Source organism: Poromitra crassiceps (assembly GCF_964638095.1).
Source record: "Poromitra crassiceps genome assembly, chromosome: 7".
NCBI lineage: Eukaryota > Metazoa > Chordata > Actinopteri > Beryciformes > Melamphaidae > Poromitra > Poromitra crassiceps.
The window spans coordinates 36,943,479-36,967,142 of record NC_139628.1 but is presented as its reverse complement, the minus strand read 5'-3'; the positions used below and the strand labels follow the sequence as shown (position 1 = coordinate 36,967,142).

The following is a 23,664-nucleotide window of genomic DNA, read 5'->3' as shown; positions in this document are numbered from 1 at the left end:
CAGTGTGTTCGTCGTTCCCGTCTGGCCCCATGCCCTGGGTGAGGTAACCTAGCAGAAACTGCAAAGCGGACGAGTCAATCAGCGACCCGCCTCGTAGTTGACATCATGACCAGCCAATCAGCGACCCGCCTCGTAGTTGACATCGCGACCAGCCAATCAGGAACGCCACTAGCAAAACATTAATGGCCGCCTCCTTGCCTGTCCGCCTCGAGGAGTAATGTCAGCATTCGTCGAGTTTAAACAGCCATAAAGTGCAGTTATTGCGGAAATAGACTCAATAACAACAATTAAATAAGTACAGGAGTATCGCCGCAACCGTGGAGTTCCTCGGCGGAAAATATGGTTTTGCCGTTCTCCCAAGTGGATTTGGGTTTGACTGGATCCAACGCTGATTGGCTGAAGGAGTTGTCTGTCGAGGCAAGTACACCCCCCCCCCCCAACCTCCGCCCACTGCAGACAGCGTGTGAAAGCTTGGGGCCAGACGGAAGCGAAGAACGAAATGAACTGTGAGTTCACGTGACCGGCTGGTTTACCAGGCTAGACATCCGGTACTTCTTCAAAAGATGCATGTTTGAAAGGAAAGTGTTTTTTGTTGAGCGAGATTCCTTTTGCCTTGTGAACATGCATTCACTGTGCAGAGAGCTCGGCTCAATACTCAACCCAGCACGGGGTTCCTTCGAAGGTCAGTGGACATACAGCGATTGGTGCGTGGATTCCAGCCAATAATTTGACCCAGGTGGGGGAAGCAAAACAATCGAGGCCCTCGCTAAGAATACTGTGGATCTCCATATCAAGGTCCGCTATGACAGCTCTTGATTTAAACCGGCCATGATTTTCCGCTGATTGTCAAATCAATGCGGCTTGATTCCCTCAGAGCTCAATCTATAAACAGACTAGAGTAACTGATTCCACTAGCTATCAACATCACTCACTCAGCAGCCGGCCCGCTAACTGCTACATGTCATGCATACAGCTCTTCTACAGGGTGACAGATGAACACGCCAAAAAGGGGGAGCTGCTGTTGGTCGGGATGATCTGCTACTCCAGCCGCCACTACTGTGCCTTCGCCTTCCACACCAAATCTTCCAAATGGGTCTTCTTCGACGACGCCACCGTGAAAGAGGTGAGGAGACGCTGACGCACACAAGCGTAATGCGTCACACAGATGTCTGTATAGCACAGCAGCGTACGAATACAATGAAGTGTCCAGTGAAAAGCCTACAAGGGTATATATACATGTTTTGAAAGTGGTCAGGTCGTCTGCTGAGATTGAGTGAACTCTACAGGTTAGCCGCAGCTCACATTTTAGATACCTGACAGCGGGAGCACCAAGATCCCCTTTGTCCGGGAAACCCAGCGCATATAAAATGCGCTTGTGTGGAGTTGATAAACGCGGCGCTTGTTTTTACGAGCGACAGCATAGTGTAGCACTGTTCAGTCCCGTATCTCCAGCGCCGCTCTCTTTATCGCCCCATATCACCCCATCGATCGCCCTTCATGAGCCTCAGGGTTGATGAGCGTTTATGGCGCTGACGAGCCTGCGGGCTCCCCCCCCCCCCCCCCCCTCCCCACCTTCCACTGCAGTGAACCCCCCCCACCCCCTCTCCTCAACTCTGTTGCTACAAAGTGCTGCAGTAGCGGTGTGCAAGTGACTGTTGTGTTGTGAAGCTTTCTGTATGAAGACATCGTTGTCTTTGGTAAGCTGTTGTTGTGTGTGTTTCTATGTGTGCGTTTTGTTTTGCTGATGGACACGAGTGCGAGTGTGTGCGTCTGTACAGCTTTTAATTCCCTATTTTTGTTTTTCTTTTCTTGTCTTAATTGGATGTGGTTTTTATGATCCGGGTGTGTGTGAGCACTGAGCATGCCTTTTGTGCCCTGCACATCCTCGCCATCCATTTTCCCCCGCGACTGTGTGGTGCAGCGGCTGGCTGGCTCCTTGTCAATCCATCAGCAGCTTGTGCTGTGTGTGCAACCCCCTACCCCCCGCCCCCCTACCCACTGCCCACCCACCCACCTACCCTCCCCGCCCCTCAGATGGCGGAGCGCCTGCCAAGTCCATACCTGGATCGAAACTCGGCAGCATTTCAGTGACTCCCCAAGTCCCACCTCCCATAAATGGCTACCCTAGCGTAGCCCTATCAGGGCTTATCCAGGGGAACCACACGCGTAGTGTCCTCTAGAGAGAGAGTGGCGTCAGCGGAGGACCAAAATGCAAGAATCATTAGCCAATGAACAGCCAGGAATGGGTCTCGCGCTACTTTTGCATGCTAAAATAAAGCAGATAATGTACAATTTGATTCATTTCAAGGGATGAAAAACCCTTTCAAAGTACAACACTGTCTATTTTGATGCAACTTGACAGTGCTGCTTTTTTTACTGAAGAGTTCCACTTTCTACTTCCTGGAAAAAAACTGGTCCATTGGAGTGAATGGAGATGTCGGAACTCTTCTATTATACGGCTCTGCACACGCGCACACAAGCAAGGCCTTGAAAATCATTTTGTATTATGACAAAAGAAACGCATGTATATAAAAATGGATGGCAAAATATTCTAATCTTGGAAGTCGCTTGTGCTTCTTTTCCAGTCTCCCAGGAGTATTAACGGTGGGATTCCCAACATGCAGTTATTTTTCTGCTTAATGGCAGGAGTTAGACGCTGCCAAGCACTGTAATTATACCCTGGCAATAACCGTGGCTTTGTTTAGCGCTTTGCACACAGAGACTGTTTAGCACAGTGGTTCTCAAATCTTTTCACATGAAGGAACCCTAAACTGACCAAAATTAGACCACAGACCCCCATTTGAGAACCACTGCTTTAGCACACACAGAGACTGTTTAGCAGACTGTTTTTTGTTTTGTTTTTGTTTTTGTTTTTAACTCTGTAGCACTCTGAGATTCTCTGTGAATGAAAAGTGCGGTATAAATAAAATGAAGCACACACAGAGACTGTTAGCACACACAGAGACTGTTAGCACACACAGAGACTGTTAAGCACACACAGAGACTGTTAGCACACACAGAGACTGTTAGCACACACAGAGACTGTTTAGCACACACAGAGACTGTTTAGCACACACAGAGACTGTTAGCACACAGAGACTGTTAGCACACACAGAGACTGTTTAGCACACACAGAGACTGTTTAGCACACAGAGACTGTTAGCACACACAGAGACTGTTAGCACACACAGAGACTGTTTAGCACACTCAGAGACTGTTTAGCACACTCAGAGACTGTTTAGCACACACACAGACTGTTTAGCACACACAGAGACTGTTAGCACACACAGAGACTGTTTAGCACACACAGAGACTGTTTAGCACACAGAGACTGTTAGCACACACAGAGACTGTTTAGCACACACAGAGACTGTTTAGCACACACAGAGACTGTTAGCACACACAGAGACTGTTTAGCACACACAGAGACTGTTTAGCACACACAGAGACTGTTTAGCACACTCAGAGACTGTTTAGCACACACAGAGACTGTTTAGCACACACAGAGACTGTTTAGCACACAGAGACTGTTAGCACACACAGAGACTGTTTAGCACACACAGAGACTGTTTAGCACACACACAGACTGTTTAGCACACACAGAGACTGTTTAGCACACACAGAGACTGTTTAGCACACACACAGACTGTTTAGCACACACAGAGACTGTTTAGCACACACACAGACTGTTTAGCACACACACAGACTGTTTAGCACACACACAGACTGTTTAGCACACACAGAGACTGTTTAGCACACACACAGACTGTTTAGCACACACACAGACTGTTTAGCACACACAGAGACTGTTTAGCACACACAGAGACTGTTTAGCACACACACAGACTGTTTAGCACACACAGAGACTGTTTAGCACACACAGAGACTGTTAGCACACACAGAGACTGTTAGCACACACAGAGACTGTTTAGCACACACAGAGACTGTTTAGCACACAGAGACTGTTAGCACACACAGAGACTGTTTAGCACACACAGAGACTGTTTAGCACACAGAGACTGTTAGCACACACAGAGACTGTTTAGCACACACAGAGACTGTTTAGCACACACAGAGACTGTTTAGCACACACAGAGACTGTTTAGCACACAGAGACTGTTAGCACACACAGAGACTGTTAGCACACACAGAGACTGTTTAGCACACACAGAGACTGTTTAGCACACACAGAGACTGTTTAGCACACACAGAGACTGTTTAGCACACAGAGACTGTTTAGCACACACAGAGACTGTTTAGCACACAGAGACTGTTAGCACACACAGAGACTGTTTAGCACACACAGAGACTGTTTAGCACACAGAGACTGTTAGCACACACAGAGACTGTTAGCACACACAGAGACTGTTTAGCACACACAGAGACTGTTTAGCACACACAGAGACTGTTTAGCACACAGAGACTGTTTAGCACACACAGAGACTGTTTAGCACACACAGAGACTGTTAGCACACACAGAGACTGTTAGCACACACAGAGACTGTTTAGCACACACAGAGACTGTTTAGCACACAGAGACTGTTTAGCACACACAGAGACTGTTAGCACACAGAGACTGTTAGCACACACAGAGACTGTTTAGCACACACAGAGACTGTTTAGCACACACAGAGACTGTTAGCACACACAGAGACTGTTTAGCACACACAGAGACTGTTAGCACACACAGAGACTGTTAGCACACACAGAGACTGTTAGCACACACAGAGACTGTTTAGCACACACAGAGACTGTTTAGCACACACAGAGACTGTTAGCACACACAGAGACTGTTAGCACACACAGAGACTGTTTAGCACACACAGAGACTGTTTAGCACACACAGAGACTGTTAGCACACACAGAGACTGTTTAGCACACACAGAGACTGTTAGCACACACAGAGACTGTTAGCACACACAGAGACTGTTAGCACACACAGAGACTGTTTAGCACACACAGAGACTGTTTAGCACACACAGAGACTGTTAGCACACACAGAGACTGTTTAGCACACACAGAGACTGTTTAGCACACACAGAGACTATTTAGCACACTCGAGGAGTTTGTTCCTGTCCCTTTTTTTTGTACTCCCTCGTCCACAATGTCATTTCCTTTTGCTCTTTCTTGTGCCCCCCCCCCCCCCCCCCCCCGTCTCCTCTGTATTCTACAGTACATCCTCCCATTCACTTTCCTTTGCGTGGGTCTCTACCTCGTCTCTCCACCCCATCTCTCCTTCCCCTACCTTCTGCCCCCCCCGTCATTTGCTTAATTAAGGAGCACATGAGCATCTGTTAGCCTGCAGCCGGCGTTTGTGGCGCTCTTGTGGCGAGACACGCACCTCGCCCAGCGTAGCTAATGTGATGGTGCGATTCTGGCTGACTGCGTGATATTCGCTCCAGATCACAAACAAATGAGACCGTGCACAATGGATGGAATTGCACACACAGGTTTTGTATCGAAGTAGACAAATGGAATTTTCTGAACGCTCCCTGAGCATTTTGTTGTCGGGTTAGGATTGAGTTGTGTTCTGGCCTCCTGGTGATGCAAACAGGGCATTATAGCGGAGAATGTTCCATTCAGATGCTAGTGGCAATACTTGATATTGGTTTAGATATAAACGATACATTTTTGAAAACAGATTTGAGTTATGAGAGAGCAAATTATTTTCTGTGTGTGTGTGTGTGTGTGTGTGTGCACGCCTTGCTCTCTCTCTCTCTCCCTCTCACTCACTTTAATGTGCATTGACCCACCTTGTCTTTGTCTTTTGCCATAGATTGGATCCAGGTGGAAAGACGTGGTCACCAAATGCATCAAGGGTCACTTCCAGCCTCTCCTCCTCTTTTACTCCAACCCCGATGGGAGTGCCGTCGCTGCAGATGACCCCGCACGCCAAAACAGCAGCCAGTCCCACTACAAGAGCCCTGTTAACGGAGAAGACCAAGGTAGGAAGCGCCACCCCAACAGGCCCCCGTTAGGCACCCGAGTACCCCCGCAACCCCCATTGTCTCGTAGCAGGTTTTCCTCTCAGTTCAGGCAACATTCGTGTTTCTATTATCTTAACATTTTTCACTATATGCCCGGTTTTATTTGAACGAGGCCCCCAATAAGGAATAATGAAAATCACCATCATAATTAGCATCAACTGCATCGTTATGATCTCATCTCTGTTGGCAACACAGTCTCATTCTGTCAGATGCCTTAAGCCCAATTTATACTTCGTCTCTCGACGCTTTTGAAAACCGTCTGCGTCAAAAATGAGGTTTTGTCGACACTTTTAAGTGTCGCCGAGAAGTGTCTCCTACCAAGTGAAATTTCTAATGTCGCCGACTATGTCACAAAGTGTCGCGCAAGTGTGATTGGCTGTCACTGGGCTAGATAGAAGGGACGCACGCTTGACTTCCTTGTTTTGGTTTTCGCTGTATTGAAATAGATTGAAAATGAATATGAAAACGTGTCGCCGCTACTTTTTATCGGCCTGTCCTGGATGTATGACTTCGTGAATATCACAAAGAACACCGTGACCAACTTCCCAGAGAGAGAGGAGGTGAGTTGTGTCTCGTCATGCTGCAGTTGAACGTTACATCAGGTTGCAGGGACAGCGCTGTTTATGTCCGATGTGGTTAACCATAAATGCAACTCCATGGGAGACACTTTACTTTTCGTCGGCGACCATGTGTTGAGCGACACTTTCCAATAAGTATAAATTACGCTTTAGTGTCCTTATCTCAACAACAAGACGTTAGCTCGCTTTGTAGTGGGCCTGTTAAGCATGGTTTTTATAGTTTTCCCCTTACATTTGCTATAGATACAGTCAATGTCTCGTCATACACACTGGGTTAGCTGCGTGGGGGGTGTGGTCAGGGTGGGGTAAATCAGATCATCCTCCAAAACCAAGAACATTATGCATGGATTTATTTATTTTATTTAAAAAATTTTGTTTCTTAGTTTTAAGTGAAGTATATAATAGCGCTATTGCCAGCTTTTTTTGTGTGTGTTGTCGGTGTTTTTTGACAACTTTTTTGTGACTTTAATAATTAGGATTGACGTAGAAGATTCAAAATCTCTCTGTGTTCCCCGTTTGCTGCTGCTACTCAGGCTCTGAGTCTCCACTTCCGGTACCCAAGAAGCTGGACCTCACCAGGGAGAACCTGAACGCTCTGCTGGGCCAAGGCTCCTTCAAACAGAAGGCCCCATCCACCTTCAGTCGGGGCAGCGGTCAGACCAGCGGGGGACGGGGACCAGGTACGAGACAGGAGTGGAGGAGAAGTGGAAAGAACGCATATGTGAGGGTGCAATGGGAGAAAAGTGGGAGAGAGATCTGCAACCCGAAATGCCGTGGAAAGAAACCCACTGCAAAAATCTCCATTTTAAGTTTTGAAAACAATCTGTCAGTGGGGTGACATCGTTTCACTTGTTTTCAGTGCTAATTAAAAGAAGACTTTCATTCACAATATTTTGAAAAAAGTAGTAGAACGACCTGCCTTTTTTTTTTTTAAGATACTGTCATTTGTTCAAAGAAAATGATTGGGAATAGGCAAACTCCATTGCTAACAAGTGGAATTATCACACTCATTTAGCTCATTCACTCTCAAGAAAACCCAGATTTTGACACTAAATGACTTGTTAATATTTCTTTGCAGTGCATGAGGTTGTTCCAGGAGGCAAAGATCTCACCCCAGCAGGCAGATAGTTTGAGAGTGTTTTTACAGTGCAGTGAGCGAGAGAATGAAACGTGGCAAAGTTTCTAGCCTTTAAAGAGCGTGTCATTTATACACATTTGGGTTCACAGACAAAGGCGACAAGCGAGGATGGAGCACAGCGACCGGGGGAAGAGATAATTAAATGTCTTTCCTGTTCAACTAAATCTGACCATGTTAGTAATACAGAGGGGATTTAGGGGCATTTGTTAACGAGGCAGGTCAGACAGAGCACAACTGCACATACTGATGATGTAGGGAGGGAGTAGAGTGCATATTGAGAAGTACAGAGATATGGAAAGATAAGTAAGTGGGCCTAGTGGAAAAGACGGGGAGGGGTGGAAGACACAGGGGCGGATCTACCGGGGTGGCATGGGGTGGCAGCTGCCCCCCCCCCCCTAAACACATGCTCGAATAAGAACTGCAGTTTTCTATTGGTTTCATTTTATGACAAATGTTATCTGACCTTGCACATCAGCAATGTTGACTCATGTGTGTTACACTTGTAACTCCTTACTACCCACCCCTAATACCACCTTTAGATATTTCTATTCAATGCTTTATTCATTGTCACTATAATGTAATGTTTTTTTTGTTCAAATTTGGGGCTTTGCCAAGCAAAGTATTGATACGTGATTGTTTACAATTAAATCAGCAAATACAGGATATATTTCTGCCCGACTGCCACCCCTTAAAATCTTCATACCGCCATCTTGCCACCCCTATGAGTATTTCTCTAGATCCGGCCCTGGCAAGACAGTAGTAGCAACAGACTACAATCAGAGAGAGAGAGAGAGAGAGAGAGAGAAGGAATGTGCAGTAGTGAAAACAAGGTCAAGATCAAGGATAGGTGCGAAGGACAAATGGTGAAATCGCACCTTACACATGTGGTATTATTTCACATTCCAGTGTTATTATATGGCTTTATGGAGTTGTGTGTGTCCTTGTGATCTTGATCTCCTGGTCATTGTTGTTGAGTTTGAAGCGAGTAGCTCTTAACCTGTGGTGGTATTAGGGAGGGGCCGGAGGAGGAGCCAGGCGCGAGAGCGAGAGCATTTAGAACTAAGTAGCAAAGTCAAACTAGAGAGCTCTGGACAGGAAATTGGCCATGAATGATTAATTGTGATCCTACAACTCAAGTGCCTGTATGTTAAGAAAATCTATTGGTTCATCATTGATTTCAGTTTTAAGTCTGGAAGTCGATAATGCATAAATATTTCCACCGGTTTTGGTGCAGCGGAGAATATGAAATACTCTCATACTGTATGTCTTGATATAGGGGAAATGCCCACAAGGACGTGATTTCAGTCCCTGTTCAGATCTCACAGACACAGAGATAGGGGGGCGGAGTGTCGAGCCGAGGCTCCTGCATGGTCGTGGTTCCACCTCGGTGCCTTTCCCCGCACGCAGCAGAAAACGTGGCGTATGCATCAGCACATCGATCTGCCGTAAAGTTCCCCCGTCTACAGACTCAGCAGCTGCCCAATGCCGTGGGGGTGTGGGGGGGGGGGAGGCAGCGAAGAGCTGGAGGATGCTGGCAAGGAAAGAGAGGAGGATGGTATAGTGATAGTACTGTATATCTAGCTCTACATCTATAGATCTAGATGAAGATCATATTTCCTAATTGAGTCTGCAGATTGAACAAAATGAACTACTGCATAGAGAGGGTTAACGTCACCTTTAACCCCTGCTCATCACTTCCAGCTTGGCTTATAAGACCCATGTGTGCACATCTACTCCCCCTTTGAAGCTCGTCAAACAACAGTTTTGTGTGCGTTCGCCTTGCATTAATTGCATACTCGGCGTCGTCGGTGTCCCCCCTTTGTCCCTCATTGGGAGGAAGATGTGTTAAAATGATGGTTGATGATAATGTCCTATACCGCCTCTGTTTTGTAGTGAAGATTGGCAGCGGTGATCCGAAGAGTCGCTTCAGGGAGATTTACAGAGAAGTTGCCCACAGAGCGGGAGAAGTGCGGGGGATGCATCCACCCAGAAGAGAACCTGACAGGAGCGGCCAGCGGAGGCAGGAGTCACGCTACAGAGGTTGGTTGTCCTTCGCAATCCACCGTGTGTATTTGTGTATATATATATATATATTTATATATATATTTATATACGGTATATATATATATATATATATATATATATATATATATATATATATATATATTTTTTTTTTTTTTCCCCATTTATTTGTCAGGGACAATGCAAGAATCATTTTACAAGTTACAGGAACATGAAACATATGCGATGCATATAGGATATCTAGCCAAGGCTAATTTGCAATCCCTGTCCCTGGGTAGGCTTTTTTTTAAATATATATATTTATTTATTTATTTATTATATTGTTATTGTTGTTGTTGTTATTATTTTAATGCAGCCATCACCACACAAGCAGATGTACAGAGTGCGTGTATCTCTTCATGTGGACAAATGAACACCACCACGCACACAGCAGAGTGAGAGAGATCATAGGACAGCTGTGTTCCCCCGGCTGACCGTATATAAACACGCTGACCGACGCACAGCAGGGCACCAGAAGAGATGAGTCACATAAACATAGGCATGAGAATGGCCAGGCTCGACGAGACAAAAGGCTATCCTTCCGTCCACTAGCCCTCTATCCTTCCATCCACTCTCCCTTATGTAACGCCGGGGGTTTGGGAGCAATGTGTCAGAAGGCGGATTAAGTGCTGACGTCTGTTCAAGCCGGCCTTCATCCGTCTCGCTCATATGCAGACTCAGCCACTGGTTCCCCCTCTGTGGTCTGCACGAGCGTTCACACACAAACAGGCAAAGGCAAAATAGCCATATACAGTATGTATGTATGTGTGCTTCAATATGAAGGTGGATTTAATTGTACTTGTGGCTGGCAAAATTCACAGGAAGCTACCAAAAGCTCCTGCCAGCAAGATGGTCGACATGTTCGTTTGTCTCATCTCGACAACTGATGAGTTTGTGCGGTGTTTCTAATTAAGCGGCCCGTTGGTCCTCTTCCTTACATGCTTACACCAGCAGCACTCTCAGTGAAGTATCTGTGCAGGCCTGCAGGGATTATGGAACGCCGTTTGTAACACCCCCCCCCCCCCAAATCCAGCGAGTAAACAGCAGCAAGCCTCTGTTAGCACCAGGCTCACGTCCCATTATGATTGAATGCAGTCGGCTAAAGGCGGCTAGCGTCATTGCGCTGATGGATGGCGAGGCTGGAGGTGACACTACAGTTAATGTAAGTAGTATAAATCTACCCCGGCACTGCTCGTGCCCAGGCTAGCACTTTGCTAAAAAGCCTACTCCAGAAAAAAGGGGAAAAAAAAAAACTCGAACCGCTCAAAGAGGAAAAAAACTTCAGCACTCGGTTCAGACTGTGGGATTTGAGGGGTTGGTTGACCCTATGTGTTTCTAAATGATGTCTGACTCAATTGATTTAGAGATGTTATAGTATTCTTCTCCCACAAATGAACCTCGGCTTCATTTTAGGCATTCACATCAGGGAGCTGGCAGCAGAAGCACAATCACACCAAACACTCTGCCAAACGCCTGGACAGTAATGTTTCAGTGATTTATCACTCAGCAAAATCCAAAGAAATAGGAACTCCATCTCTTGTGACGTTGTTTCCGTGGGCTGGCAGTGTTGTCTCCTATTATGTTTCACCATCACCCTGCAACAGATCACGTGCACCTGTCGTTCATTATGTCGCCGTCCATACAGAGCACATGACCTGTGACTCCATTCACTGTCAGACACAACTATAGTGGAGGATAGATGAGCCTTGAAAATAAAATGAGAAGAACGTGCAGAATTCAAGTTTTGCATTAATGTGGGACGGATAATTGTCACCACTACAGCTTCTTATCCCTTGGTAAACTGTAAAGATTAAATAAAGAAATAAAAGAATTACGGTAAGTCGAACCTGACTTTGAAAAAAACAGAACAAGACCACACTTTACAGAACAAAAGCCCCCCCCCCAAACCACAGTTTGCATCACAGCTACTGAGGTTCTAGTGATTTTCACAGAACCATTTTTAATGCTAACTAATGAACCATTTTGATGAGTTCACCTCATTTTGAGAGTTACAAAAAGCTTATGCAAACCTAGAAACAAGGAACAGAGCAGAAGCAGCGCCGCAGCGGAGATGCAGGAGAGAGAGCCCGAAAAGGAATAAAGCACTTTTTACTGCTGTTCAAAGATCTCCATTTTGCAGTGTTAGACAAATTTGGGTGTGTGTGCGCGCACATATGTATTTGCACAGACAAATGCATATTTACACACATAAAATATATCTACGTTTCGTGTCAGGATACAAGCTGGTTTCCCTCCATGTACACACCATGGAGGAAAATTGACTCCTGGTGTCTATTATTTACACCTTCCTCTCGTCTGCACACATCACCGAAGTAAATGTCAGTTACCCCGTTGTCGCCCCCTGCTGTTATCTTTAGCAAGGCTTTGTGTCCCGGGTCAAGGTGTTGGTGAGAGTCAAATTTAGTTCTTGGCAACCTGACACACACAGCACTGTCATTTGGCATCAGAGCAGCAAGAGAGATGTGACGCCAGCCAACATGCAGTGTCAGAATTAGCATCGTTTTGCTGAAAAAACAAATTTAACGTTTGATTTCAACAAGAAAGTGTCCTATTCTTGAATCGGCGACCTGAAGCATCTGTTGGCAATATGGTGTGCTGTCGGTTTAAAGCACTCATTGAACGTAATTCCCTCGCCCTCAGATCCAAGTCCTATTCCGAGGAGCTACTCCCGCTCGGTCTCCCCTCCAGAGAACGGCTTTAAGCAGTACATGGAGCCTCGCCTCTACAGCAGCCAGGGGAAAGGGCCCACGCGGACTGAGCGAACGCCCCGCCTGGGCGGTCGCTCCTCCTCCCACGAGCCCACTCGCTCTCACTCCAGGGCGCACGTGCTACCCGCCGTGCCCGGCGGCGGCGGTGGCGGTGGCCACCACAGCCGGAGACTGGAGCAGGTCTCTAACGGATACGATACGGACAGCAGCAGCCAGGATTCGCGGGAGCGTCCCGGAAGCACAGGGAACAGCCGCGGCAGCAGGCCGAGTCGGCCGTGGAAGCCCATGCGGGAAGCGCTGAACGTGGACAGCGTGATAAGCGGCGGCGGTGGTGGTGGTGGTAATTCGGCGGTAAGTCAGGAGCGAAGACAGCACAGCCCCCGGACGAGGCCCGGGAGTCAGTCGCCGCCCTCCCGGGACCGAGAGCAGGACAGAGACTTCGCATGGGCAGGCCGAGAAGAGCGCAAACCCAAGAGCCTGATGACGATCTACGAGGACGAGCAGAGGCACGAGACGGGCGGCAGCCGGAGCTCGCTGGATTCGGACTTCCGGAGCGGCTACAGCGACAAAGGCTCGGCCACCCTCAAAGTCCGCAGTGACACCTGGAAGATCCAGCGGACGGAGTCTGGATACGAAAGCAGCGACAGGCTCAGCAACGGCTCCGCCAACCTGGACTCACCGGTGGTGGAGAACTTCCCCTCCAAAGAGCTGAGGCCCATACCCGAGCTGCATCTGACGAGGTACAATGCATCATCATGCTTGAGTTTTATCTTTTTAAATCAGCCTACATACAGTACAGTGTAATTCCTCATTTATATATATTTACTTAAAGTCCCCATGAAATGAACTGCCATTACTTTTACTCACACAGTATCTCTTTGCTGATAACCTCATCCTGCACTTGTAGGCATAAATATAAGTTTCTATCCAATAAAAACATTTTTTTTAACAATCCCGCCCCTCCGCACCACTCCCATCAAATGAAATCGCATTTCTCTCTCTACCATATAGTATTGTGCATGCAAATTTAAGCTAGATACTCCTTATAAATCATGTTTACTGAGTGGCCACTAGCGTGTCAAAATGCTTCTGTCCTCCCATGCCCCGCTTGTGTAAGGAGTTGAATCTCAAATGTGCAGCCATTTCTAAATAATTAAATATTACAAACAATCGGTTCTAAGAATAGAAAGACCCATTTAACATAAATGCACAGCAGGCAGATACAGCGAGGTTATTGTGCGGGCCTGTCATTTGTTGGCTCGGCACTACAGGTCTTGTTTGGAGGTAATGATCCCGAGTAGCTGACACCTAGCTCTTCCACTCCGAGGGGAGAGCCAGGGGATGGCCAACTCTAACCACTAGTCTATTATTCAAGCCTATCTCTTGACAGTGGATTGCCTAAGTGCTGCTCAATTATTCATTCGTCGCCATATATCCCATGAACATGTTCTGTGACCGAGTTTAATGTGTAAGTCATTGAGAATATGTGTAACATATATAATTTACCAGTAATAAGGTATGCTTTTTGTATTTTATGGGCACCACTATTTTTGACAGGCGAGATGCCTATATGCATGCAGTCCTCTCATTTTTGGGGGGATTGGATTCCCTTCTTGTAAATCATTCATGGGGAAACAAATCTAGATAGGCTGAAGTCACGATGGCTTATTTCCCTGTTTACGCCCGCAGGATAGATCCATCTTAATCTTAATCTCCTTAACCCATTGATACCTGATGCAGCATTTGCGTGTATATCCCTCATTTGTGTGCGTATCCCTTTAAGACTGCTTCTTAAAGGGATACACACACAAATGCTGCATCAGGTATCAATGGGTTAAAAGGTGGGTAAGAGGAAAATCTGCATGTTGAGGCACAGCCAAAGGCATACTCTGAATATCCTGTGGCATTACCCATTTTATACATAATCAAATTTATTTTGTATTTTAGGGATCCCTTCGCTCAGAGGAGAAGTGATGAATTCAAGTCTGACATTTTGCACTCGTCCTTTTCCTACGGTAAGAAACTGTCACTTTACACTTATTTCGGTGAGCCTAAAACATATGGAGAGAGGCAAAGTGAACGTCACTTCCTGCTTCAGCACTGTACCAGAGATTTTCTTCCGCAATTTATTTTCCCATAGACATTTTTTAAAATGCTTATAAAAATAGTTTTACTTGGTCAAACCAAAAGGTTCAGCTATATTTAGAATCGAGAGAGACCATTGAACATTTCACTTGGACCAAAACCTAAAAAAAACTACATCGAAAAGATATTTTCTTTAAACTCGCATTTTTTTTTAACCTTTTGGTCCAAGTGAAATGTTATGCGTTTTTAAATATGTCTGTACCATTTGGTTTGAACAAGTAAAACTATTTTTATAAGCTTTTACGAAATGTCTATTGGAAAATAATTTGCAGAAGAAGATTTCTGGTACAGTGCTGAAGCAGGAAGTGACGTTCACTTTGGCTCTCTATTGAGCTCTATTGATGTCTGCCTCTATTCTGTACACTAGCAGAATACCCATGCCTGTGTTGTAGCCTCTCCTCTCTTTTTTTTCATAGTCCACTTCCCTGGCAGATTCAAAGTGTTGAGGCATTTTGGCTACTAATGAGCTATTTTCCCCATTTAGTCAGCCCTAATTACCTAGTTCAAAAATCACGTTAGGTCACCTGAAATATTCAGCGCGATCACACATAAAATGGCATAGCTGTGGCTGAACACAATTCTGCTCACTCACAGACACACACACACACACACACACACACACACACACACACACACACAGACACACAGACACACAGACAGACAGACAGACAGACACTTTGCATTCTTAGTATATCGGGTTCCTAAATCTAAATGTACACCATCAGACAGTTAAACTTGCACCTGGGAAGAGTTTGGAGCTCGTCTGTAGAGACTTGGCAGTGGTTTAATCAAGACAAAAATGATTAAGCCATTATTTCAGAAATATATTTCTTTTCTGTATATTACATCGTAGAAATAGGTCACAAGTGGAAGAGTCAATCATTCACAAAGCTTGTCCCTCTCATTATATAAATCCCCTCTGGCCAATGGACTGCCAAGTATTGTAAGGACCTGAAACATTAAGATAGTACTGAGTAATTTCCTTGATTTATTGTTCTATCAGACATGTTAAGGTCAGAGAGTCTGATTGAAGGGATACTGTGTGGAAATCTATGTGCTCCAGTTCCTCACCGACTGGCCCTGACCTTTTTGCCTGAGGAAAGTTAATGCCATGCTGCACACAGGGAAATGCATGTGGCCTTCAAGGAAAAATCACCCCAAAATGTAAACGGGCGTTCTGCGTTTCAAAATGTTGATTTTGGTGATGGGGGTGGGGGGGCAAATTTGAAAAAAATAATGTATGTCTCATTCAAGTCTAACTGTAATGTGCTGTGCAAAGACTGCTTCTCGATCATACTGTAGATGTGTTTTGGATTTCTGAAATCAACAGCAATATTACCTAATGTGTTGTTTTGTAGAAATACAAGTCCAGGCTTGGGTTTAGCTTGTTTGTCCGTCCTCACTGACTGATTTATCAAAAAAGGAAACACTGAAACAAAATCTACCCAACTAATCTGCTTCCCCTTCTGTATAAAGTGAGAAACAAAGCTTTTTTGGTAGCAAAACCACTGACGGAACATAGATGAGAAGTCACTATAATGGTTATTATTGTCTCTCGACAGGATGGAGGGAGATTGAATAGCACTAGGGGGTTTGTCGGCTGGTCACTCTCCACATTCTCTGTCTCTCCTTCCCACTACACGTGATCTATCACCATAGAAAAGAGGGAACATATCTTTTGAATTAACAAAGGTTTTGCAAGAGCCGTCACTAAGTTCCACAATAGGAATACATGGAGCTTAAACCGGAGTGCTTGTGGTCGGCCACCCAGCTGTGCCTAGCCGGGCAGTAAATGCCATGACCGGGCCTGTCAAAAGGTGGTATTCAAATGTGCAGGCGCATATAATGGCATTTTGAGGCGCCACAAGTATTTGTCCCAAGTCCCAAATGGATATGAGGCAAGGAATGGGAACATTGGTTGCAAACAACAGCTGCAGAAGTGTTTTGTTTTGATCCGAAATTGAAGATCGCTTTTGCACAAGTGTGGTGAGCTGAGAAGGAGAAACAGAAAACGGGTGGAGTTAAATGCTGGTTGTGTTTTGGCCTGTGAGGATCTGCCTATGCAGATTGCAGAGTGATGAAGAGGTGAAACAAACAACTTCTGAGACAGATATGGGTTTTTTTCACTGCTGCAATTTTCCTTTCCTTTTTTTTGCCCTTTTGCTAAGCTTTTCCCCTCAAATGATCATTTCTAGTGCTTTGGAATCGGTGATTTTTCATTGGCCTGTCATCTAACGGAGACGTTTTTTACACTAATATTGACAGTCTTTTTTGAATATGTGACAGGTTTGCTCACATTCAAAAAGTCGACAACATGTATTTTAAGTTGGGTTTTGTATGGTATTTCCTTTGCAGATTTCTGTTTTACAGGCACCACTAGGCAGTGTTTTTTCCATTGAGAGAAGCACAGTTGACCGACACGTTAAACTTGGACAATCTCTGCAGCATTTGAGAAGATAAAAGTCAAGATTGCATTTTCTTTTTAGAACGCTTCATGGGCTGCTGTCCAGACCTGGTCACCTGAATGACAGCCTTTTGTGCTTGTGGGTGAAATTCCTCTGGAACCACAGCAGACTTGAACTGGATATTGTAGCAGAACATTCTGTCTCTGATGGGGTGAAAGTTCACGGCTGCTGGGAGATGTTCAGGCACTTCAACCTGCTACATCTAAACCGTAAATCATGCCCTCACTCAATTTAGCCTGATTGGCTCCTGTGGCTCCCCAGACCTCATCTAGACGCCATAGAGAGACAGTCTTCAGAAGTTATTATTGCGCTGTTAGCACATTAACATAATGCCTATACACAGATTTTTGATTTGATCGCTTTTATTTCGAACATGTAAAAAGAAAGCGAAAACAGTTGCTTGAGAATGCACCATTGCTCTTTTTTTTTCTTTTTCCTCCTTTTCCCTTATTATGCTTAGCTTCACATGCCGACTTATCAGTCTGAGGAAACTCTGCTTGTGACAAACTTTCAGCAAATACATAAAAGCAGTCAGGAGGAAAATTATCCTCGGATACAAGTGTGGTTACATGCATTTTCTGATGTGCATGTCTGTCCATGAGTTAGCGTGTTCATCTACAATGTTCTGTTGATGCCACTTAACAAGCCAGTGACTGATGTGTTAACCTACTGTAAGTGTTAATGCCATGTGATGAGGCCACATTTATATTGTGGCTTTTGACTTAATGTTCCCAGGCCTGTGCCAAATCCACACACACACACACACACACACACACACACACACACACACACACACACACACACACACACACACACACACACACACACACACACACACACACACACACACACACACACACACACTGTACTGTACTGTACTGTACTGAGTGGAGTGATTTAACAAAACACAAGATCATATTTTGATCATTGGACATTATACTTTTATCATGAGTTTTTGAGTTGTCAAATTGTGAGTTTGAGACAATTTGATTGGACTATTTTAATTGAGTTGACAGCAATGATGACAACTACAGTATATACTGTATATCTACAGGCCAAAATATATCAAGTTCCTTTTGACATGTACACTATCCAGTGACATGCCTGAACAAGTTATATCTTAACAGGGACTATATATAAATGCCAGTTAATAATATTTGTTGAAAGCTTGACATTTTGCCAGGGTTTGTTTGTCCTGCCCACATAGTTGAGTTCTGCATGCAGAACCGAATTGCTAATATGCATGCAAGTGTGATTGATGTTGAAGAATTTGAAATACCGCGGATCAGCAGAAAGCAGAGAGCCTGATTGAAGCTACAAATCTTGACTCGCCAGCCTTAGAACTGAAACACGCCAAGTTGTGTCGTTTTGTTGCGTCAACAAAACTTCAAAGAGCTGTCAACAAATTTTACACTCATAATTTCTCAAATCGCGATTGGGCTTGCTTTCATGGCATGTAAAGAAACAGATTTTCCATATCGTCTGAAAGATTCACACTCTGGCAGTTAATAATTGAGACGGTGTCAAATCATCATCTCTGTGATCCGTTAAGTGACCTGAATGACTTTTCAGCAGATCACGGCATCCCACCAAACAGGTGTCTCTTTTTGTTGGCTTGCTCAGCATAATCCTTCATGCTGGAATGGGATCAGAGACGGGTCTATCTGTGATTTACATCCCCAGAAACGCTATCTTTATTCCCATCGCGGATGCTGAAGCTATAGTAGCACACATAGCAGGCGCCCCATTCAATCAAACCAGCCACTAATTGTATGCACCTTTTGTGAAGTGCTGCAGGCTACTTAAAAGTAATATATAATGAAATGCAACCTGAGACAAACCTGCACAAGAAAAAACTAGGCCACTTCACTTTCCTCACATTCCTATTTGGACTAGCTGATTGTATGCCATCCAGTTAATATAAATATATCTGTGTGAACTTGTATTAGTGTATAGTGAACAGTTATTTTAAAGAGAGTCCACTTATTCCACTTGGTGTAGTTTAGATCAGTCGTTCGCAAAGTGGGGTCCAGGGACCCCCAGGTGTCCTTGAGGGGGTTCCAGGAGGTCCCCAGCAAAAAGGGGGATTGTAATATCTGTAATAAAAGATCTAAAAGCAAAAAAAAATGGGGGGACCATGTGACCAAATCTTATCAGATGGGGGTCCATGGTCTAATTTGTGTCGGTTTAGGGGTCCTTGACGACATCAATCCACATTCAAATCCATGTAATCACAGAAACATGGATGGTAATGTATCCCAGGCAAGTGCCATGGAAACAGCAAGAGACCCCGAATATGTCTGTTTTGCAGGCATTGAAAGCTACAGCAGTGATCCCCAAGCTCCACTGTATGTGCGATGGCTATCAGCCTGACCTTGAGCCTAAGAAAAATGAGGCCCCGAACAGCGCCCCAAAAAGTCAATAAAAGACAGCATTATGTTAATAAATGTCATCTGCTATAGCCATTAGATTTGTATCACCATGATATCAGGAGATTAACAGGAGAAATGACCAATCACATCGGGAGAGAGGGTTAAAAATAGGGAGACTCTCACAAAAATCAGTCGTGTTAGCAGGTATGATGTCCAATGTGTGGCTCTTCGCTTACTTTATGTAAGTCGATATGGCCCTCTGGGGAAAAATGTTGCCCACCCCTGGATTAGATAGTGTTATTGCTGTTGAATCTTTTGATTTCAACAGTAATGCACAGGCTTAGACCCCGACAGCACAGTCATTATCCAACTGCTTTTCCCCCTCAAGCTTTCTCTTGGCAGCAGCGCACGTGACTGTAAAAATGAGGGGATTTACGAAGGAGCAATGTAACAGGGCTTGTTAACCGCATCCCGCTTTTTGTTTTTGAGAACGACATGTTAGCGTTGCTTGCTAATGCTAACATTGCAAATCAACAGCATCAAATTGTGAATTGCCACATGGACGTAGCGGCTTAAAAACGCAGCAGTGCTGACTGCTGGGGAGGGGAGGGGGGGTAATTGTGTGCCAGCACAAAGGATTTAAACACTAATGCTCCGACAGAGCACAAAAAGAGAGAGAGAGAGAGAGAGAGAGAGAGGGTGTGCTGACACATCACAGATGGTCCATAGCCACTCACTCTCTTCCTTGTCCGGTTAGTCAGCTGTCATCTGTCTCAAGCCTGCTAAAAATCACACCCTTTCTGCCAACTCTGAGGCTTTATTTTATTTTATTTTTATTTTTTTGGGGGGCAACCATTTGTGAACTTGCCTCTATTGATCTCATTTGCAAGATTACCTATTATATTATTGCGGCACAATTTCACTGACATAACATCAGAACCTAATTGACCCAGATGGATGGATAAATAGAATTTGGCAAGTTTTTCATGACTGCGTTACATTCCTGTTTCTCTCTGCATTGTTTATCCTTAGCGCTGTTAGCTCAGAGCTAACAGCCTGGATGCGGAGCCGACTTCCCTTTGAGGGGCCCCACACTCTCTGGCTGGATCAGACGGTCAGAGTGGTACACAGGGGGCCCGAGGGCGCTCTGCCAGACTATCTGCTTTGATACTTCCTCTCGCAGCGCCAGGCAATGGCCCTCACCGTGACCCCTGTTAGATAACATGTCTTTGCTGGAGAGACGCAGAAAAACATTGTAGCCCTGTTCAAATGGAAACCCATGGCAGATGTTATTATGTTATACCATCTGGCTGTGATGACCATTAGTTTACAAATTAGAGTGTTGTGGTATAAAATGCTCATGCGCCTTCATTCATGTTGTTTAGGTGAACATGGCAGAAAATCTCCAGATCTTCAAGACTCAAACCTCAAAACCAGTCCTCCCTTACAAAGGTAAAAGAATACAAACAATTACAATTTCTCAGTTCAACACGTGGGCAAAAGACAATACTGATCTTTGTGCTTTTGCATTGTAACAGAAGAAGAGCTTTCCGATACACGCCCGGGATCTTGGAGAAGAACATTGGCGTGGACGGGGAACGAGAGGAGAACGTGGATGGCAGCCCTGTGAGCCCCGTGCCGCCTTACCTCGCAAAGACTAGCAGCTCTGAGTGGAACAGCTCGGATGATCTCGCCGGACCCTTCTCCGAACAAGAGGAGACTACCGCCGTCGCCCACAAAGACCCCTCGCCACACTACTACCCCCCGCTCGCCCCGCCTTTACCCCCCAAGACCTACGGCCACAGGCATGCCGACCCGCGTGGATTCCACCCCCAGCAACTGGAGGCGCCGTCGCGGGCGAGCCCCCGCCAGGAGGCCAGAAACGGCTTGTCTTCCCTCTCGCACACCACCCTCCGCCGGTGGATCGAGACGCCCGCCGAGCACAAGCTCTCGTCCGACGCCAGCTCCAAGTCGGGCTCGTCGGACCAGGACCGGAACGACCTGTCGGCCAGCGAGAGCGACGAGAGGTATCCCAGCCCGAAGCCCTGCGACGACGACAACATGGACTCCCCCGCTTCCACAGAGATGGCTCTGCCCACCACCTACTTTTCTGTGGATAACTGTATGACAGACACTTACCGGGCCCAATACCACAAGAGGCCCGCCTTGTACATGGTGACAGACTTGAAAGGAGAGGAGCATACCTCATCGGGGGAGAGTGACGTGGAAGGGAAAGGGCTTCCGATCCCAAATGTTCAACTGCCAGAGCCTCCAAAAAACAGATCAGAATCAGGTATCTGGACATACGGTAATATTTACAAGACTGTTAGACTTTTACTGTACCAGAGTGTTTGCCGCACTGTAGAGCTATCATTGATTCATTTTTTTCTCCTTCATTTTTCAGGTTATTCTACGAGTAAACCGACTGCAAGGTGGAACCCCGTTACTCCAAAAGGACTTGATGAACATGGTTTCTTGTGATTTGAGCAAAAGCATCAAGCCACCTTGTACGATCCAATGACTGCAGATGTCAAAACTAACTGTTACCCACTATGACTGCTACTGCACAAAATGAACCGGGATGTTTATTTGCTTGCATAGCTGTCATGCAAAGTTGGACAAGAGATTGGATGCCAAAGAGATTGGTCCTGAAACACTGTTGGAAGAAAGGCAGGAGTGCTCGCTAACTCTCTGTAGCTGCTTTTCGTATGAGCTACTTGGTAGCTGTCATTTTTGAATTTGCACAGTAATGAGAGCCAAAAAAACGTACAGAGAAAGAAACGCACCTAAGATTTTCGCTGTCGATCATGTTCGGACTTCTTGGAACACATGAGCCAAGGGTTGAAGAATGTCTCACAAAAAGCCACTTTACCCCGCAAGAGATTAAGAGAAAAATCACACGAAGTTACCTATGTCTTACCCATCTATTTTCTTTCAAACTATGGAATGCTTGTATTTCTTTGTTGAACTACTTTCATTTTAGTGTTATAATAAGATGTCCGCCCTAGTTCTGCCCATTTAATGTTTTTGATGGGATTTGTCTTGAAGTAGGCTCTTAAAACTTTTGAGAGTTTTCAAAGATATTCCCCAAAAAAAAAGTTTTTGTTGAAATTTGGGGAAGTTATTCTACATATTGTACCTGTTTATGATATGAGCACTACTTAAAAATGGATCCCAAGGGTCCGCGTGGGTATAAGGTGATGGGCAAATATGTTGAATTTATTGTTGGCTGGTTAAACGGTATCTGGCACAGACACACGCAGCACAGACACACACACACACATGCAGCACAGACACACACCGTCATCCCTACATTTGGTGTTTTGCTTTAGACTGTATTCAATTTGAGAAATGATCTCTTTCACACTCCTTCCAGTTATAAGCTCCTTCCATTTTGATTGATGTTCCGAGTCAAATCGAAGTATTCTAAGTTGTCTCCTCTTTCTCAAAATATGCTCCCGACATAATTGGCTTGTACAATAAACCTGCACTGGTAGGATATGGACATGTCAGGGTTTAAGAGTGTCTTCTACAGATGGATAGGGCTTGCTTTATTTTTAGCAGGTTATAATTTTGCTTAACCCCAACACCGTGGTTTATGTTGGGGGGGGGGGGGGGAAACAATGCTGTAAATCTCGTTAGTGTTTTATTTTTTTGGTTGAAAATAATGTTTTATATATTCCTCAGCAGACTTCACTGCACAGTGCCTTTGTATTTTTCTATGTCGAGGCAGGTTTAAATAAGGAGCCATGATTTGTACAATTCTGTAATTTCAGAGATTCTTTTGTAACATTTAATTTTTATTGATTAACAATTGTTTAATAAACAATTTTATTTAACCATATGAGTGTCAAGACATTTTGCATTCATGAGTATACATAAAGTTCCATGAATAGCAATACTAATCACCTGACTTATATAAGGGGGAAAACTGATTTTGATTTATGATCAGTACGCTTACATTAAAATATCAAAACATGACTTATTGACAATGAAGGCTGTTATTGTTATTAAACTTACTCCAGTGAATTGATACTGCTGAGAGGAAAACCTCAATGCTTGTATTCAACAAATCTAGAAAGCATGGTATTTTTCTGCCACCTGCTGTTTGTTCCTCTTAACTGCAGCTTCTGTTATTAAGTGGTTGCTGTTCAGGTGAAAATTCCCAGGCTGTTAAAAGACAATAGTT

General features: G+C 45.0%; 1 protein-coding gene across 2 annotated transcripts in view; it reads left to right on the top strand.

Moving 5' to 3' along the window:
- Nucleotides 1-23,317, top strand: part of usp53a (ubiquitin specific peptidase 53a) — a 46,568-nt gene extending 23,251 nt beyond the window's left edge. Inside the window, exons 9-17 of one of the 2 annotated variants that reach the window (XM_083640326.1) lie at nt 974-1,123; nt 5,777-5,945; nt 7,099-7,245; nt 9,597-9,743; nt 12,426-13,233; nt 14,441-14,508; nt 20,861-20,927; nt 21,017-21,768; nt 21,880-23,317. In XM_083640326.1, the coding sequence (XP_083496452.1) occupies nt 974-1,123; nt 5,777-5,945; nt 7,099-7,245; nt 9,597-9,743; nt 12,426-13,233; nt 14,441-14,508; nt 20,861-20,927; nt 21,017-21,768; nt 21,880-21,956 (2,385 nt within the window). In that variant the 3' untranslated portion in view covers nt 21,957-23,317. Of the gene's footprint in view, nt 1-973; nt 1,124-5,776; nt 5,946-7,098; nt 7,246-9,596; nt 9,744-12,425; nt 13,234-14,440; nt 14,509-20,860; nt 20,928-21,013; nt 21,769-21,879 lie in introns of both variants that reach the window. The other variant, XM_083640325.1, reaches the window with a different exon arrangement.
- Nucleotides 23,318-23,664: the final 347 nt, after the last annotated feature.